The sequence below is a fragment of the Rutilus rutilus genome (assembly GCF_951802725.1).
Source record: "Rutilus rutilus genome assembly, chromosome: 22".
Classification (NCBI taxonomy): domain Eukaryota; kingdom Metazoa; phylum Chordata; class Actinopteri; order Cypriniformes; family Leuciscidae; genus Rutilus; species Rutilus rutilus.
The window spans coordinates 26,092,134-26,112,248 of NC_140227.1; the positions used below are offsets into that span (position 1 = coordinate 26,092,134).

The 20,115-nt window shown below is 36.3% G+C and overlaps 1 protein-coding gene across 2 annotated transcripts in view; it reads left to right on the forward strand.

Moving 5' to 3' along the window:
• The window catches only part of slc38a3a (solute carrier family 38 member 3a), a 50,236-nt gene that overhangs the window by 26,084 nt on the left and 4,037 nt on the right, over positions 1 to 20,115 (forward strand). For both annotated transcript variants that reach the window (XM_084394712.1, XM_084394711.1), the window contains 8 exons: positions 4,203 to 4,276; positions 5,177 to 5,269; positions 5,986 to 6,067; positions 12,508 to 12,590; positions 12,821 to 12,879; positions 16,382 to 16,546; positions 17,397 to 17,476; positions 18,040 to 18,140. In XM_084394712.1, the coding sequence (XP_084250838.1) occupies positions 4,203 to 4,276; positions 5,177 to 5,269; positions 5,986 to 6,067; positions 12,508 to 12,590; positions 12,821 to 12,879; positions 16,382 to 16,546; positions 17,397 to 17,476; positions 18,040 to 18,140 (737 nt within the window). The remainder of the gene's footprint in view (positions 1 to 4,202; positions 4,277 to 5,176; positions 5,270 to 5,985; positions 6,068 to 12,507; positions 12,591 to 12,820; positions 12,880 to 16,381; positions 16,547 to 17,396; positions 17,477 to 18,039; positions 18,141 to 20,115) is intronic.

Below are 20,115 nucleotides of genomic sequence, written 5' to 3' on the forward strand. Positions count from 1 at the left end.
AACGTAAAGTCCTGCACGGGTCTTGTTTGGTAAACCTCACCGCAGTATTTAACAGAACACCCGACCCGTTATCCGACAGCAGCACTAATTTAATTCCGTACCCGACCCGACCCGCCTGACATAAAGACCGTGGCCTGAACTGCACCCGCATTAAATCTACATCAGGTAGACAAAAAATATGTCTTTTCTTATGCAACACAAGCAATCAAACTAACATTATGTTTTTAAGAAAAATAGACACATAGCCCAACATGTTAATAATTAAATGTAAACATTTATTTGAGAATGTGCATCCGTCGTGTAAACAATACAAAACTTTTGCCTACATCATGTCAACAATCTGCCCATACAGGGTATTGTATCTTAACACATTTATGCACATTTGTTTAAATCATACCATAGGCTATACAGACGCTTAGAGGTCTCTATACATTAACAAAAACATATAGCCAAATATGAGCCTTTACTGTCATATAATATCAGGGATATTTTAGCAGATTCACTCTGTCTCCTGACACTCTGCGGTGTATACGTGGCCGTTGATCCTCTTAGCAGCATGAAAGATAAAACTTTTATTGAAATTGCGAATAGATTATATACAGAAAGAAATTAAACGCTCCCTTAATGACTGAAGCTGTCAATCACTTCAGTTGCAGCGCAAACGCTGTGCTCAACGCTGCAAATCGTGTTGTAATTAAAAAAGCAAATAAGCAAGGGACCATTTGAAAGCAGCCGCCTATCAGTGGGTACCGAATTGAGTCGAAATAGTATCGGCTATTAGACCCTCAGTCTAACCATGCCTATTGATTCCCAACCCGCACCCGCAAATGACCACGTAAATATTATTCCACACGTTACATCAAATATTAGCAGTTCATGAAGCATAACTAAAACTGATTGTCTTTGAAAGAGCAGCTCTTTGAGAATGATTATGACAAACAACAAATACTACACTTTTGCCTTAAAATTAGGCTTTTCTGAAATTAGGCTACATGATTTAATGTGTCTGGAATAAAAGACATGTTCATGAGAGACAGTGGGAGCAAGAATTGTGTCATACGAAGTAGTTATGGGATCAAAGAAATTCATATCTGATATGATAATTTGCTGTAGGACCATGCTGGATTAAATGTTCATATATTCTTTCTCCATTAAAATAATTTTTAATAGCCTCAGTGACACAGTGCTGCTGGAGTGAGTCTCAATTAACAGTGCTTGAATTTCATCCACTTCTTCCTCCATTTGCTGAAGAGGTGTTTTTACATTGATTGAAAAACTGATGAAGCCACTTGGATGAAAGTTCTTCAATAAATGGAGAAACACGTACAGATGCTCCAGAGTAAATTGTGTAATTTGTCTTCAGGTTCTAACAAGGCGTTCTAGCAAAGTATCACTCGAGACCGGTCTCAATATCAGATTTATAACTCTCTTGTGGTGAGCTCACTGACAAAATCACCTAAAATGGCAGATAGGTAGAGAGAAATGCTGATTATCAATACATTTCATTCTGTGCTGAAATTAATCAACAGAAAATGTTAATTTAATAATAAAAAAAAAAAATTATATTAATATATTGGGCCCTATTTTAACGATCTGAAACGCAAGTATCAAGCGCGAAACGCAAGTAACTTTGTGAGCGGGTCTTGGGCACTGTTTCTATTATACTGGCGGGATAAATGACTCTTGCGCCCGACGCAAATCTAAAATGGGTTGGTCTGAAGTAGCTTCATTATTCATAGGTGTGGTTTGGGGCATAACGTGAAATAAACCAATCAGAGCGACATCTCACATTCCCTTTAAGAGCAGACGCGGTTTTTCCATGGCGGATTGCTATTCTAACGGCGGATTTGCCAGGCGCGGCCAGCAACGGTTCACAACCGAGGAGAGCAACGCTCTCGTCACAGCCGTAAAAGAGAGAGAAGTGACATTGGGGATGGAGAAACCCACCCAAATTAACTTCGGCTAAACATGCGTATGATAATTTGGGTAAATGTGTAAGCTAGATGTATGCTTTTATAATAAATTGTGTATCTATCTATCTATCTATCTATCTATCTATTGTAAAAATGTATGATTTGCAAAAATGAAAACTGCTGCTTCTGTGTAGATGAGAGAATCAAAGTGTATGCACGTTGTGCACACGCTACATTATGGCCAAGCATGTGCCCTTAAAATAGCATATGAATAACATGCGCAACACGCCACCGACTTTAGACTAGGTTTTTTCGGTCAGTGGCGGATTTGTTTTCTAAACCTGCAAAATAGCATCAGGGAACGTTTGCGCCGGAACACGCCTCCTCTTTTCGCTGCACCGCCCCCGGGAGTGCAAGTGTATTTCCTAGTTCACCAGCGTGCGTCTGTGGAGGGAAAAGTCCGCTGTGCGCGGGTGCAAAATATAGGAATGATACATGCGTCGGTGTACAAAGTCAATTGCGCTGGGTGCAAGATAGGGCCCATAATGTTTTAACTGCACTACCGTTCAAAACTTTGGGGCCAGTAAGATTTTTATTTTTTAAAGTAATTAATATTTTAATTTATCTATCAATGACCCATTAAATTGATCAAAACTGACAGTAATGACTTTTATAATGTTATAAAATATTTCTATTTCAAAATAAATACTGTTCTTTTCTATTTATCAAAGAATCCAGAAAAAATGTGTCCCGGTTTTCATTATTCCATTTATTTTATTATCCATTGATAATGATAAGAAATGTTTCTTAAGCACATTATTATAATTATATACTGTTATTAGCATATTAGAATGATTTCTGAAGGATCATGTGACACTGAAGACTGGAGTAATGATGCTGAAAATTCATTTTTGCATAACAGGAATAAATAATAAACGGAGCAATTCGAAGATTTCAATTCTAGTAATTACATTTTAAACTATATTAAAATAGAAAACGGTTATTTAAAAAATAATAATATGTTGGTGTTTTTAGGGTATTTTTGATCAAATAAATGCAGCCTGGGCAGGCAAAAGGAACTTTTTCAAAATATTGTAGATAGATAGATAGATTCATAGATAGATTCCATTCTTCTGTGCACTTAACAGGCTAAATTAAGAAGTTTTTTGCATCTTTTGGAGCTTGGATAATATCAAATATTTCATCACAATCAGCTGCTAAAGAAGTTGATTAGATGCTGAACTGATTGCATGCTGTCTTCATTCAAACCAGCTGCATCTATTAACACACTGCAGCTGGTGAACAAATCACACGTTCTGTCTCAGTTTCAGCAGATTTCTCAAAGCTTTTTAATCTCGTAATGCTGCCTACTCCTGCGTAATTTGTTATTAATCGCGAGCGATTAGCTATACCAATTGTTCTCTACTTATAAATGACTGGAATGTTAGTCAGAGATGGGAGTTTTGATGCTGAATATCTGTTTCAGAGCTCGTGTGAGTCAAGGCAACAGCGTTTTCAGCAGAACTGCACTCGTTGACTTCTGCAGTTCAGCCACGTCATTTGGAAAAAAGAAGGACAAGGGAAAACGTGAGAAAGTGCAGAGTTGAAACTGAGTGCTTGGCAGCGAGTGGTTAGGCCTGGTCCGTAGAGATGCCAAGACATTCTGGAACTAGGAAAAGGGACTAAACAGGGCATTTTTATGCAAGAAAAAGAGTCAGTAGAGCGTGTTTCGGTTTCACAGCTTGAGATGTTTGTCCAGATGTTGACAGCTGGAGGGTGCCGTTGCATTTATGGGCTATCTTGCCTGTGATTACGCTGTCTAGTATTTTTCCACCTTATTGAGGCTAGAACCTCTTTTCAACTCTTAGCATTAGGCCTGTAAACATTTAATGTTCTATATTCTATATATTCATATTCATAAATGTAACATATTTATAAATGATTTAGATATACAATGAAAATTGTTTCATTATTCAATAATTTTTTTTAAATATCTATCTATCTATCTATCTATCTATCTATCTATCTATCTATCTATCTATCTATCTATCTATCTATCTATCTATCTATCTATCGTCACTGATACGTTTAATTTCTTGTATATAAAATATTTTTGATTTGAGTTGGATTACCACATGTATGGTTTGATCCTACTACCTTTCAGTTGAACACAGAATGTTTTGAACCATTGGCCGTTTTAAGTATTATATAAATATAACACATAGTCACAACGGGGCATGAAAGTCATTTGTGTCCAATTGCATTTATTTCATCTTTTCTGTCTTTCAGAATTCTTCTCACTGCTGTTGCTGGCCTGTCTTCATACTCCATTCACCTGCTGCTAAAATCTTCAGGCATTGTGGGTGAGTATTTCATTACACTGACCTGAGACCAGTTTAAACTGTCTTCTGTTGTTAAGATTATTAAATGGATAGGGAAAACTTTTCCTGAGTTAAAATGAAGAGCCGGTTTCTCTGTTGGCTCAGTGACCATCTGCCTCATTGCTCTGTGAGAGATTTTAATTGGCAAGAATATTTCTGGTGTGCATTAGGCTAAAAATAGCCAAGCGTCTGCTGTGCTTGATCAATTGTGGCTGTCATTGTCAATGCTATATCAACTATATGCCCATGGTTACATTGATGCCCCAAACCCATGTCAACCACATGGTTACCTTGAAAACTGACAAACCTTACAAATACCATGATATACATATTACTTGATGATAGTGTAAGGTTTTGTCCAAGGATGACGAATAGAAAATCCAAAAGGGTACTAATAACAAAAAGGTATGTATTTAAACAAAACAAACACAGGTTATCCAAAGATGAGTAAGTAACATGACAGCATGCGCATAACAACACGACAATACCCAACAATAAACTGAAAACCAAGAGGAACTTAAATAAACAATGATAACGAACTCCAAGACTAACAGGTGTGATCGTTAAATGAATAAAATGAATATCCATCGCAACTAATGAATGGCAGGAAACTAGAACAAAAGAAACGGGCGACTGAAGAGAAACACACTGAAAGTCTATGAAAATTAAACTAAACACAAACAGAACATGACAGATATTTATTATTATTATTATTACTAATATATACGTTTTTAAATGTATTAGTATATTAAATTAAATTCATATACAATGATTATTATTGTTATTATTTAAGGTGGGAGATTAATGTTTTTTACTATATTGTTGTATATTAATAGCAATCGGGCGATGTGTGAATTTAATTTCTTTTTGATTTGTCGTCAGGCATTAGAGCTTACGAACAACTGGGCTTCCGAGCCTTCGGCACACCAGGCAAGATGGCTGCCGGCATTGCAATCACCCTGCAGAACATTGGAGGTGAGACGCTGTCAAAAGTTGCGTCTCGGGAGACACAATGTAATGCTTTGTGACCCTGTCAAGGACACACCACAGTTCTGCAGAGAAAGTGTCTGGACGTAGATTGATAGCATTGTCATTCATTTCTCATTTACAGTCCAGGTCATCGCTTTATTTTTTTATTCCTTCAATCTCATTGTAACCTTTCCGCCCTTTCCTTCATGTTGTCTTCATTTTCGAACGCTGTAGCCTATTTCAACTATTTATTATTATTATTATTATTATTATTTTGGTCCATCTGCTAGGGCACACCGATTATTTTCAGCATAATTTTTTCTTTAAATGTTTATACCAGTATCCTGCCTATTGTATAACATTATCATTTCTTCTTTTTTTTATGTATTTTTCTTTTAATATTGCTTTGCATATCCGTCAATAGTTTGTAGAGAGCTTTTTAGCATTTTAACTGTGATTTGATCTACAGTAGTGGAAAAAGACCCTAAGCTGGTTGCTGTTTGGTGCATGTTTATAGTAACTAAATATAGAACTGATTCTCTTCTTTACTGTGACATTTGCTTCCAGGATAATAACCACAATCCCCTGGAGTAGACAAATACGTCCTGGATTAGGGTGTTTACTGTATGTGTGTGTTTGTGTATGAATCTCACTCTCTCTCTCTCTCTCTCTCTCTCTCTCTCTCTCTCTCTCTCTCTCTCTCTCTCTCTCTCATCTCATAGCCATGTCCAGCTACTTGTACATAGTAAAGTACGAGTTTCCACTGGTTATCCAGGCTTTTCTCAAGGTGGACAGTACATCAGGGTGAGTACACATGTCTGTGTGTATTTAAAGTTGTTTTTTAGTTCTCAGAAAGCAACACAAATGCATCTTGTTTTTTCCCACTGTTTATTGGCCACATCAGGACTCTAGATATCCACGCGACCCGTTTCAAGCATGTTAGGGTTTCAGCACACAGAGGCACTCGCTAGAAAGTCAACTGAAACATGAGATCTGTTTAATGTCTCTAATTGTAGACAAAAGGGGAAACCAAAAGTAGTCTCCTGCTTCAAATGTTTCTCTTCTGTATTTTATAACCCTATATACTTGGCATCGGTGGTTCAATAAAGACCTTTAAACATCCATGAACCTTTCCACTTTATAGTGGAAAAAAGTTCTTTAGATTATTATAATGTTCTTCAAACTAAGAAGAAAAAAAAAAGGTTATTTTAAGAACTTTTCACTGAAAGGTTCTCTGGGAAAACCTGCTTTTGGATTCTTAATTTTTAAGAGGACATATTATGCCTTTTAAGAGGTGCTGCAAAATATAGATAAGAGTGTACTGTATGCCAACAAGTCTCATTTGTTTCTTTTTTATATATATTTAGCTATTATATTACAAACACCTGAGATAAAGTTGACTACACGACAGCAAAACCGTCAGAATAAATTTAAAAAATGTCCTTTGGGATAAGATAGTAAGAGAAAGAATGAAAGAAACCAGTGTGTTGGAAGGTCTACACTAAAGGTCACAAGGATAAGTGTTGTTCATTAGTCGAGTCTGTAAAAGCTCCTCTTTCAATGGCATTTCTTTTCCTTTTTGTCAAATACCAGCCTGTCATTGTGGACATGAGGCCGTTAACACTAGCAACCACATCAGTTTTGCCCCTCGTAATGATTACTGCCAATTTGTGAATGTGTGTGAGCTGCGCAGTTTCTGTCAGATCAATAGGTCCCTTAGGATTTTTGAGTCACATAGTTAAATCCTTTGGCATAAGTGTGTGTGTGTGTGTGTGTGTAAGAGAAGAACTGTGATAGATGGACTAGATATGGTGAGAACAGGTTTGCATGTATGTATGCATGTGAAGGTCAGATCTTTCCTGACTAACACTCACTTGCCCAGCCAAGGAAATGTGTGTGTATGAGTGTGTGACGGTCGGTGACGCAAGCCGGCTGCAGATGCGATGACTGGAGTTCGGCCTGACAGAAGGCCTGTGCACACACTCTGGAGGACACCTCAAAAACTCCACGGAAACGACCTTTGGATGCCTCATTTGAATTCCTCACCACTCCAGGCGAGCGAGGAGGATCACAACGCTGTAAACAGTGACTATTAATTTCAGTTTTAGCTGGCAGTGCACATGAATTTAAGTGCCTGACATTTTTTGTAAATTAAAACTAGCAGGAAAGTTTTATGAAAGGACCGTAGTCATTGCAGACTTATTTCATTTGATACAAATGAAAACAAGGGTGAGAATAGACAGTCCGTTAAGTAGTATGTACTTATGTGTATCTTAGTGTCATTCGTTAGCCCAGCAAGACAAACTAGGTCAAAAAACATAATTATATGCACAACCTTTTTTTTTTTTTTTTTTTTTTTAAAGAAGTCTGTTATGCTCACCTATGCTGCATGTACTTGTTCAAAATTACAGTTAAAACAATAATATACAGTGCTATGCATAAGTTTAGACACCCATGCTAAAGTTGACTAAAAAGAGGAATAAAAAAATCATCTTTTGGAAATTGAGCTTAATGCCTTAATTAAAAAAATTTGGAAAAATCCAACCTTCAAGGACACCAATTTTCTTTGTGAATGAATAATGTATCGTAAATAAATAAATGTTCTTCCTTAAAATACAGGGTGCATAAGTCTGGACACCCCTATGTTAAATTCCCATAGAGGCAGGCAGATTTTTATTTTTAAAGGCCAGTTACTTCATGGATCCAGGATACTATGCATCCTGATAAAGTTCCCTTGGCCTTTGGAATTAAAATAGCCGCACATCATCACATAGCCTTCACCATACCTAGAGATTGGCATGGGGTACTTTCCATAAGATCATCTCTCAATGCAAATCAAACCAGCTATTAGGCTAACTGAAATAAAACCATGCCAATCTCTAGGTATGGTGAAGACTGTGTGATGATGTGGGGCTATTTTAATTCCAAAGGCCAAGGGAACTTTATCAGGATGCATATTATCCTGGATCCATGAAATAACTGGCCTTTAAAAATAAAAATCTGCCTGCCTCTATGGGAATTTAACATGGGGTGTCCAGACTTATGCACCCTGTATTTTAAGGAAGAACATTTATTTATTTACGATACATTATTCATTCACAAAGAAAATTGGTGTCCTTAAAGGTTGGATTTTTCCTATTTTTTTTTAATTAAGGCATTAAGTTAAATTTCCAAAAGATGATTTTTTATTCCTCTTTTTAGTCAACTTTAGCATGGGTGTCTAAACTTATGCATAGCACTGTATTGTGAAATATTATTACAATTTAAAATAACTTTTTTTCTATTTTAGTTAATTTTAAAATGTGATTTATTCCTGTGATGGTAAAGCATAATTTTCCTCAGTCATTACTCCAGTCTCCAGTTTCACATGATCCTTCGGAAATTATTCCAATATGCTGATTTGATGCTCAAGAAACATTTCATATTATTATTAATGTTGAAAACAGTTGATTAACAAAATTTAGTATTTTTTTGATGAATGGAAAGAATAGAAATCTTTTGTAACATTACACTGTAAAAAGTGATCAGTTGACTTAACTTAAAAAAGTGAGGAAACCCATTGCCTTAAAATTATTAAGTTAGGTGAACTGATCACTTTTTACAATGTTGTTACTGTCACTTAAGATCAATTTAATGCATCCTTGCTGAATAAAAAAAATCTTATTCTCACCCTAAAATGTTTAATGGTATATGCTGGAGAAAGAAATGTAATCAAATTAGATGCTGAAATAAATTAGCTTCTTTTCATCCAAGCAAATTAGTCGACAAGATGCTTTAATGGTTAGATATTCAAGTCAGAGATTGCAACACATTTTTAACAGTAGTTTGGTTCTGAAATGTGAATGATAGCAATGCAGATACAATATGGAAATCTGTTGCATTTGTGAAAGTGGCTATTTTCTTCTTTTCCTGTCTTGCCATTTGGAAATACCACGATTTGTATTTTAAGTAACTTTGGTTAATGTGCCCCATTCATTCTACACCCAGACATGTCCTCATCCAGACTAGACATGGAGGGGTGGGTGGGTGGGGAGAAAACTGTTGAGAGGAAGTAACTCACAGTTTGTTTAGACGAGTGTTGGCATGCCTTTCAATCGCTGACTCACACTATTGCTCATGTGAAACATCACACACACACACACACGGATCCTAAGCCAATCAGTACAAGAGTCAAGCACCATCACCTCCAATGTAGCTCGACCTCTCGAGCTAACTTTGTTTTAGCGCTGTTGACCAGCTCTCAGCTCTTAATGTACCTGGTACCATTCACCTCGCTGAGATTGCAACGTCTCCACTTAATAAAATTCACGGTCCATCGAACATCCTTGGCTTTATAGAGTCGCTCTATTGTCTTAAATCAAGCTGAATTTCCGGGCAGGGTACAGGCCGTCCATGAGAAGTCTCTCAGTCTTTGTCGTTCAAAGCTTCTTTGAGAGATGCCATGATTTTGGTCTTAATGACGGGCAGAATAACAAGATTAGTAGCTTTAGGGATGAGGTAGAGAGAGGGAGAGGATTTCCCCTCTAAATTGGCCTGTGATAGTCGGAGCACAAGGTTCCGGATCTAAATAGCAGCTCAGTCACACATCACAACACATTTAAAAGAAAGGGCACTGATCACACCCCAACATAAACACCACCTCCCCGTCCTGGTGTTGTCCAGTAATGTGATTTATGCACTTTACTTTAAGCCATTTAAAGAACATACTGCAGTAAGCACTCTTTTACTGTAATAGCATGGAAATGTAATGCATTAGGTTAATAAGAGAACTGCTGGGCATTTGCAAATGCACAAGGGGAAAGTTAAATGGGTCAATATTTATTATGAGTGGCCACTTGAAGGCATACAATGGTTTTATTACAATTAATTGGTTTTGGTCTGAAACCACTTTAAACATAGTAAAATCATTGTATCACACAGCATTGATGTGTTTATAAAACCACAGCAATAGCTATATGATTTAAAAAATGGATTCAGTGGATAAATGCATGGGCATCAAAAGCAAAAAAAAAAAAAAAAAAAGAAAAAGTGGGTGGGTGGGTCCTCCCCCAGAAAAATGTTACTGGAGTAAATGCCATTTCCTGTATTCTGGTGCCTTTTAATTAAACAAGTAAATTAAACTCTGCTTCGTCTTGCTTAATTGTTTAATGCACAGCTATCCGTGGATTATCCCGCTTATACCGTGGTCATTTGCCGGCATTGACAACTTAAAGCTGTCATTGATGTTTGCAGCACAAAATTTGACTGGAAGGGTAAAACTGGCGGTTATTTTTGACAGTTACGGCTCGATGAGAAATATGATGTAGCAAAGCTATTTTATTACTTAAAGGTCCTGTTCTTCGTGATCCCATTTTTCACACTTTAGTTAGTGTGTGATGTTGCTGTTAGAGCATAAATAATACCTGTAAAATTATAAAGTTCAATGCCAAGCGAGATATTTTATTTAACAGAAGTCCCCTTTCAAAGCCTACAGCGAACGGCCGGTTTGGACTACATCCCTCTACTTCCTTCTTTAATGATGTCATTAGAACAGTTTTTTGACTAACCTCCGCCCACAGGAATACACAAAAAAGGGGCGTGGTCTTGTTGCGCTCCCACGGAGAAGAGGAAGAGTTGCGTTTGTAGAGTGTGTTTGTCGCCATGTCGTCGAGACGCTGTTATTTTCATCCCGGAGTCAAATCACCTTTGTTTGGCCCTGAGCGCATGCATCTCCACGTTATGGTAAGAGGCGTGACCTTTCCGGGCAACGTGCGCTAAGCTGCTGTCGAATCACAACACAGGAACCGCTGGCACAATCAGAACTCGTTACGTATTTCTGATGGAGGGACTTCATAGAACTAGGAAGTCATCAGCCCGTTTTTAGGACAGTGAAAACAGCGGTATACAGATAAGTAAATTGTGTGAAAAATACTGTGTTTTTTTACACGCGAAACATGAACACGTTATATTGCACACTGTAAACACAATCAAAGCTTCAAAAACACAGGAAAAACGGGACCTTTAAAGTTGCAGGGCAGCGTTGATGAGTTTCTGTGCTTCTGTTTCTGTGTGCACAGCACGATCTCTGCCCTCTGTGTGCGAGTGACGTATGTGTGTGCGTGCTTCAATGAAAACAGTGCATTAATATAGAACGGTGATTAAACTGACTTGGAACTACATGGACTCTGAATGAACCAAGTGGAATGGATTTGAGGAGTAGCAGCGTGGAAGTCAAGGCTTTAGTTTAAACGCGGAATGGAGTTTATTTTATTAGGGCATTCCTCAAGTGGAATGGATTTGACTGACGGCGCTCTGAAAAGTGAACAGACATGTGCGCTGAATTAGAGACGGTAAAAGTGAGTGGGTCCAATATCATTGGTCTTAAAAAGCGAGTGGGTCTTGTTCCACACATATACAGTACAATGGTTCCAACACCCATGGAGAAATGTATCAGTACTAATAATTACAATTAACAATTCTTGCATACAATAAGCTAGTTCCTTAGCCTAATTGACTCATCCAATTGAATTTTAGTGCCAGAATCAATATTGAACTGGCTTCAATGAAACTGACAATATTGAGGTTGCCAGTCTTAAAACAATAGTTTGAATTCAGAATGTAAGAATGTTGGTTTTTGTATTATTTATATAGAAACTTTTTTTATTTATTATTTATTTTTATTTTTTTAATATTTGTTAAAGTTTTGAGTAATTTTGTTATGTGCATTTGTCATTTTTATTTGTTTTAGTTGTTTTTGCTAATATTTTTATTTAGCTTTAATTTTTGGTCATTTTAGTTTTTCAACTTGAACTTTAAGTTTAAATTTTTTTTTTTTTTTTTTTTTAAGCTTTATTTAACGAAAACAGTTTTTAAGTTTAGGTTACCTTAATAACACTGGTAAGAATGATATCCGACCCTTATTTTTATCTGACATAAACTTATAATATATCAAATAAAATATAATATAATTTTGATTTATGTAATAAATCAAATAAAAAAGATACAGATGGAAATGAAAAGCTCTGTGACTGTCACAACTTCTAACAGAGGGGGAAAAAAAATCTAAAAATGGTATAAATCTTTATATTTATTGCTGTAACATTCCATTATCAATGAGGTAAAACGGCAGTCCTTATTGTCTTTTTTAATTATTTTTAAGGAAATGTGAATTCAAAAGAAGTTATCAAGTTTGGAAGAAAGTTAACTGTGATCCATATTATAATTCTTTTTTTGTGTTTGCCTTTCTTCTTTGATTTGTTTGACAGGGAGTGGTATGTAAACGGAAACTACCTGGTCGTCATTGTGTCATGCAGTGTCATTTTGCCGCTAGCTTTAATGAAGCAGCTCGGTAAGTTTTCTCAAACTTTTAATTCTAATGTCTGATTGCACACACCCCAACTTCCTTTCTGCACAACCACATAATGTAAAATGCTTATATTCATGTTTTATTGAATTGTAAAAGTATTGAATCTTAATAAAGGGTTAGATGTGATCTGGTCAGACTGCTCATAGAAGTGTTGTGGGTAAATGCTGTATACGATCACTGGCTCTCCTCCATCATCACACTGTGTGTTTCAGGGTACCTGGGCTACACCAGCGGTTTCTCTCTCAGTTGTATGGTCTTCTTCCTTATTTCGGTATGTTTGCTGACCTTGTCAATTTTTTTTTTGCATCTCATCTCTATATAACTTTCATGTTTTGATTTGGACTTTTTTTTTATCATTATTAAAAAAATTCTCTGGACATTTTGCATCATACAACAGTTAGTTATGGTTTTTGAATTAGTGTTATTTTAATATTATTTATATTATATAATAGTATTTTATAAATTTTTGAATTTGTTTTATTTTTATATTGAAATTTTTAATTAAATTTTTTGTAATTTTGTTATGTGCTTTTGTCATTTGTATAAGTTTTTTTGGTTTTGAAAATTTTCTATTTAGTTAGCTTTCATTTATTTTTATTTCAATTTTAGTTTTATTGATTTAAGTACTTCAGCTTAAGTTATTCAACTTAACGAAACCTTATTTTATGTTGGTTAGTTACCAAGGCAACATTTCTCATTTTTGTTTAAGTTTAAGTTTTTCTCATTTATTTTATTTTAATTTCTTTATTATTATATTATGATTTTTTTTTTTTATGGAAATTATTTTATTTTATTATTTCAATGAACAAAAACAAATTTTAATAGTTTTAGATTTATTTTTAATTAACAACACTGCCTTGAATTTGATTTGTCGAGTAGCGTTCTGAAAGTCCTGATACACAACCCAACAAAACTAACTTTTCACTGTTTTCACTGCCTCCGGTATCATTCACTGCCAGTTATTTTTAGCTGTACAAAAACAGCTTGTTATGCTGCTTGATATTTCAAACTGATATGTCTTACTATTTTATGTTAATATTGATTATAAACTATGAAGGTAAGATGATGCCATAAAGAATCGCATGCGCAGGGTAAGATTTGTGAAAGTATACATAACATTGCAAGCGTAAAAATGTTTTACATGTGCAAAAAAAGATTTGGAAAGGTGTTAATCGCCTTTCAAGTGTAAGAAAAAAATATTTCCAGCATTTTACTGTTATTCGTAAGTGCAATTCATGTATTGTGAAACTGCAGCTTCATGCTAACACAAATTAAATATGATCTTCCATTTTTGCGAGTTTTTGCCAAAACTGTAAGCGCAGCTAAAAGAAAGACGCAACTGTAGAAATCGGGTTATTTCGGGAACTTTTTTGCCCCATGTACACAAGAAGTCATTTAGACATTTGCAACAGTTTATTTTTTTGCACAAAGGTTGGTTTTACGCGATCAATCTGTTTTGCAGTTCCTGACTCTGTTGTTTTCGCTTGCAAATTGCTGTTCACAGGCTTGCAGTGCTTTTGGCCGTATTTGTGCGAAAACAAACTTCAGTCAGAAGAATACAGATCATACTTAATTTGTGTTCGCATGAAGCTGCAGTTTCACAATACATGAATTGCACTTAAGAATGTATGAATTACACTTAAGAATAACAGTAAAATGCTGCAAACATTTTTTTTCTTACACTTGAAAGGCGATTTATGAATCTTCTCTTGCACATGCACATTTTATTTGCGCTTGCAATCTTATGTACACGATTACAAATCCTACCCTTCGCATGCGATTCTTTATGGCATCATATTACCTTCATAATAAACACACTGGTTTGTAGCGCAAACAGTTTTACCCTTTACTGTACTTTGATATTCTTCTTATTTCCCTATAGCGGCTAATGAATTGTAAGTCTTGCACATTCACAGAAAACAGCTTACTTCCGTGTTGAAAAATAAGGTGGATAAGTCAGCTGTTTTGTTCGCTCCAGACAGACTCTCAGTCGGTGTTTTAGATGTTACATCGATACGTCAGTAGGCAAAAAGTCTTTCTTTTTGAGTGAGTCATTAAACAATTCATTCCGTCCATTCGAATCGATTCATTCAATACACTGATTCATTTGTAACTCCACTACTATGTGTTGCTCGGAGACACACTGTTTAATTCTATTAAGCTTTGTTTGGAACTGTTTTCATTGGCAGATCAAAAAAAAAAAAAAAATGTATCTGGCAATATTGTGTCTAAAATATAAGTTACTCACTATTTACTATTAACATGTGCAATTAAATGAGTGTAATTTTCATTTTTGGGTGAACTATCCCTTTAAATCTGTTTCATTCAGATGCCATGTGCTGCTTAGTATTCCCGTCATGAAGCAGTACTCTGCTATTTTGACATTTCTTCTTGAATAATGTGCTGAGAGCATGAAAATTTATATTTAATCTTGATACAGTTCCAATTAGCAATTTATAAATCTTATAGTAAGCTGGGGGATTTTATGATGTGCTCATCTTTTCCACCAGCAGAATGAGTGTGTGATGTTGTGTGAGAGTGTTTAGTATTTTTAGAGTGGGGTTGTGTTCAGTGCACCTCACTGACCTAGTTTCGGAGGGGAGCTTTAATCTGTGCACACGGCTCTCTCTCTCTCTCTCTCTCTCTCTCTGTCCTCATGCTAGTGTGTGCGTGTGGCATTGGCTGTGCCACATCTTCACACTGGATTCATGAAACCATCTGGTCTTTACACCATGGTCCTGTCTGAATACGATAACATTGCCTCTCTCTTCTTCACTCGATTCATCATCCCTGCTGTGATCTGAACAAGCACCAAATGACATAATCGCGCCAGAGCCACCCCAATATTCTCTCGCTCTCATCCGACTGGTCATGTGACACAGATGAATAACATTACAGTATAAAGCAGTGTACCTTTCAGGATTAAAGGGGTCATATCATGAGAAACCATGTAATAGAACAATATAATTTATGAATTTGGAAGCACCATCTTTTGAAACTAAGCAGTAAACACGATTCATCCTTGGATTTATGGCATGGGAAAAACAAATAAATCAGCCAATGACAACCCACATTTACATGTCAACAATGCATATTTTAACAATCCAAATTTTAATGGAGCAGTTTATTGAAACCTTTAGACAAAATTACCAAAAAATTGCATATGTATAATATTTGATACATCAGGCGTTTATGGCTTATATAGTATGATATAGGTCAATATGGAGCTCATTCTTGGGGAGGGAATTTTTTTTACTTTTATTCAGAACCCCAAACTGAGCACAAATGTGCAATTTGGTGCAGTGACTGTCCAAAAAAGTAAGATGCAATTTAAATATCAATGAGATCAATGTCAATGAGATCTTTATTACAGTATAGATGCTTACATAAAATCCATTTAAATATCAGTTGTCACTTTATATCTCCCAATAATGTCTTTGATACTCTAAAATGATTTTTCTAAAAAACGTTTACGTTCAGATTTCACAGCAAAAAGACACGTGAGCCACGACCTGAAAAGGGACGTTTTTAAAATTATACTAAAAGCCCTTTTACTTGCTATAAAAGCATGCAAATGCAATCCATAGCTGAACAAAATGTCCTGGCTAATTATAAGGGACAGAAAACGGGTTTGAAATGGTCATGAAAAACGTTATAACTTTATACCCTAAGGGAAAAATGATTACAAGATATGAACCCTTAAAAACTCATTGTGAGATTAGCGCAACCTATGCGAGACTTGTTTAATTACTGAATCTCTTGTCTCCCTCCAGGTGATCTATAAGAAGTTCCAGGTGAAATGTCCTTTTGAGGACTTTAGCCATAACATGACGGTGGTGGGCTTTAACACAAGTATCGTGTCTGACCACAGAGGAGTGGAGATGACCCCTGAGGGTGACCCTGCCTGCACCCCTCACCTCTTTAACATGAACTCGCAGGTATGTCACTGCGTAACCTACAATACGAATGCACTGAAATCATGCTGTGACATTCATTCAAATCATGATGAGTCATGTGACTTAAGACTTTAAGCGAAATCAAATGACACACACTGTAGTTCCCAATAATCCGTTGCATGACTTGTATATATGTGGGTTTATATACGCATCAGTCTGGATTTTCAGCTTATGTTATGATAATATATGATATTATGTAGTGTGTCATGATAATATATTCACATTTCTAAAGCACAGGAAGTTTGGAACCTTTGACGGGCTGTGGTTTTAAAGATTATTGCTGAGTGGTTTGCTAAATTGGGAAGATCTGGAAAGAACTGGCATTTTACTACCTCTCTTTTGCTCTCTAATTGCAGGAAAAATGAAACCTTCCCATATGAAAATTCTGTGAATGTAGTCTTAGCTCAGTACAGGCTTTGTAAGACGTTAACCAAACAGGTCCATATTTATTCCAGTCTGTGGCCTATGGTCCTTTATTATTCATGTCTCGAGCATTAATGCATCTCCTGCACATACATCAGTGTCAACTCGCACATCGCCGTGTGCAGTTTTCCCACACATGTCCTTTACTGTCAGAGTGTTACGTGTAAAAGTCTGTAGTCAGGAGTGTTAAGTTCCGTCTTTCTCTGTGTGCACAGGACCAGCATTTTTAATGAGTCCAGGCCTGAGCTCTGTCCAAGTCTGACTTAATCACAGCTACAATTAGCTCTCTGAAATGCTCTACAGTGTTTAATGGGCTTTAAAGTGTGGACTTTGGGTTTTATGGTTGCTGCTGTTGTATCCATGGTGACGTGACGTGGTCTGGTTTGTGTTTTTTAAATATTTTTTTTAGACGGCCTACACGGTTCCCATCCTGGCATTTGCGTTCGTGTGCCACCCCGAGGTGCTGCCAATTTACACGGAGCTGCGCAAGTAGGTGGCAAGATCTTTCAAAGTTCTGGAATCAGAGATGAGTCACAGTGTGCATATGGAGGCTATTGCGCCGTGCACCACTACCCATCTTCTTCTCTGTTCGGAGAGCTGTGGTTTACCAGTCTGGAATTAGCATATTTAAGCACATTACAGGAATATTATAAGTTCAGTACAAGTTAAGCCCAAGCGACAACACTAGTGGCATACTTTTTTCCATCATTTTCTTATAAAAAAGTGAGGCACTTAGTGAAAAGGGCCAATCTGTAAACATTAAAATACTGACTTTACTAGAAATCAAGAAATTATTTCCATTATGCAATGTAATCAACATTATGCCACAGTATTCCTTTAAGTACATACAAGTACGTACTTGTTCAACATTCTATTATAAATAGACATCAAAGTGGTAGTATGAATATTTATGCCTTACGACCACTTCAGAGATTGAGACTGAAATGTGTCTGAAGTGTGTGTTGACTGTATAAACTTTATGAACTGATATTTTGAGTTGGAATGTGCTTATCTGTGTTTTTTGTCACATCCTTATATTTTTCTGATTTCAGCCCCACAAAGACAAAGATGCAACACGTCTCCAACATCTCCATTGCGGTCATGTACATCATGTACCTCCTGGCTGCTCTGTTTGGATATCTGACCTTCATCGGTGAGGCCTATTACCGTCATTTCCTTTACTCAAGATAGTAGAAACTGAGTACTAAAGAGTGAAAATGAGTACCGCAATGACAAAAAGAAGTGACAATAAAAATATTAATCATATTGTAGTGGCAATTGGGGACATATTAAGTGTGGTCACATTCACCATTGCTCATCAAAATTTCACAAACAAAACAAAGCTTGACTAGATGTGACAAAATACGTTGAATGATAAGGAAATGATGACTGCAATTGAGCACCTCTTCTATTGTAGATCTTCAGCTTTGCTTTTTGCAAAGTTATCTCTGCCAACACAGGTCACTGCCAAACCAAGAGGCTTGCTATTGGTTGGTGCTGGGAATTGGTGTTTAAGTTCACTAAACTGGAACAAGATTATCAGGCTTCTCATTGCATCAGGCAATTCTTCATTGCACTGATTCCCAATGAAATGACTGAAATTCCCATTTCACTCATGAAATTTCATAGAGCAAAGGTAAATGTGCATTGGAGGTGTGATTATAGGCCTTGATTTAGCTGCGAGGCCATTGCTAAGGCTTAAGCTATAGCATCAGTGAGTGTTAAACAGAGTTTAGGCATGTAATGTAATAAACAAGACGATATCGTCCGTTGGTGTGGACGCTAATATAGTTATCGTTATAGTTATCTTTATGGTTATCGTTCTTGGTGTGAAGGGCCTTTATTCTGTTGACTGAGTTAGATGTAGCGGAAATGAAGGGAACAGAATGCATTGGACTATTTAATACCAGACAAGAGTATCTTAAATTGTTTAAAAATAGTCAGAGGCATGTGTACACAAACCAAAAATGTAAAAACGCTGCAGATGGATGTAAAAACATGTCCTATGTGAACGTCCTCTAGGAATAACAATAGAAATGCAGATATTGTGCCAGTAAAGAGGCATTAAGCCTCTGTTTCCTAGTCTCCAAAAGTTAGATAACAGAAGCCGCTGTCGGCTGTATTGTAGATAACATTCAGAGTTGGATGTGCTAGGATGGCTAATACAGAATGAATCAAACATCTAGGGGTAGAGGTGAAGAGCAAGGCAAAATTGTCATATGTTACAGAGCATGAAGCAGCAGGGATGGGTAGTTGCCGCAATTATTAAAGGTCATTTGGTCATCCAGGACAGCTCCCTGCCTTTTTACACATCAGGAGACAACAGTGTGACTCATGAGATGGAGAGAGTGGAGGAGTTTTTTTTTGTTTCGCTAAGACCTGTCAAGATGGATGTGCTGAGTGGTCATTCAAGTTGAGATGTCAGAGTCTGGGTGAGATCAGTGTGACTGCAGTGGGAAAGAGGAAGAGAGTGTGTTTTCTTATTTTAGGCACAAAATATTCACCCTCATGTTCCAGAGCTTTTGAAGTACAAGAGAAGATTGAGACCTGCTCAGCTACAGGATCATCATGTGCATGTGCTGATGTCACAGATCTAATCATCTGATTCAATAAATCTGTGTTGGATGCACGGTCATGTTGGTAAAGTGTTAGCACTCCATCTAGTGGCCATTGTGCATTCATGAAAACTATTACCAGTGTGAGCTGGGAAAGAGTAATGCAGTGGTTTTCAAACTGTGGTCAGTAGGTCTGAGAGTTGATTTAGTGATTAAAAAAATGATATACAAAACCATTAAAAATTTAGGGTTGTTGATTTTTGTGTGTGGAAAAAAGTCAATAAAAAATATTTATTTTTTCAATAAAAAATACAGTAAAATTGTAATATTGTGTAATATATTACAATTTAAAATAACTGTTCAGCATCATTACCCCAGTCTTCAGTCAATAAATTTTTCCCAGCATTTATTTAAAAAAAAAAAGTGTACAATCTCAAAAGTCTTTTGATCAATTGAATGTATCCTTGCTGAATATAGTATTATATAAATGTAACTATTAATTTCTGTCAAAAAAAAAAAAAAGAAGCTTTCTGACATACTGAAAATATATAAAATAATTTAGATGGCAAAAAT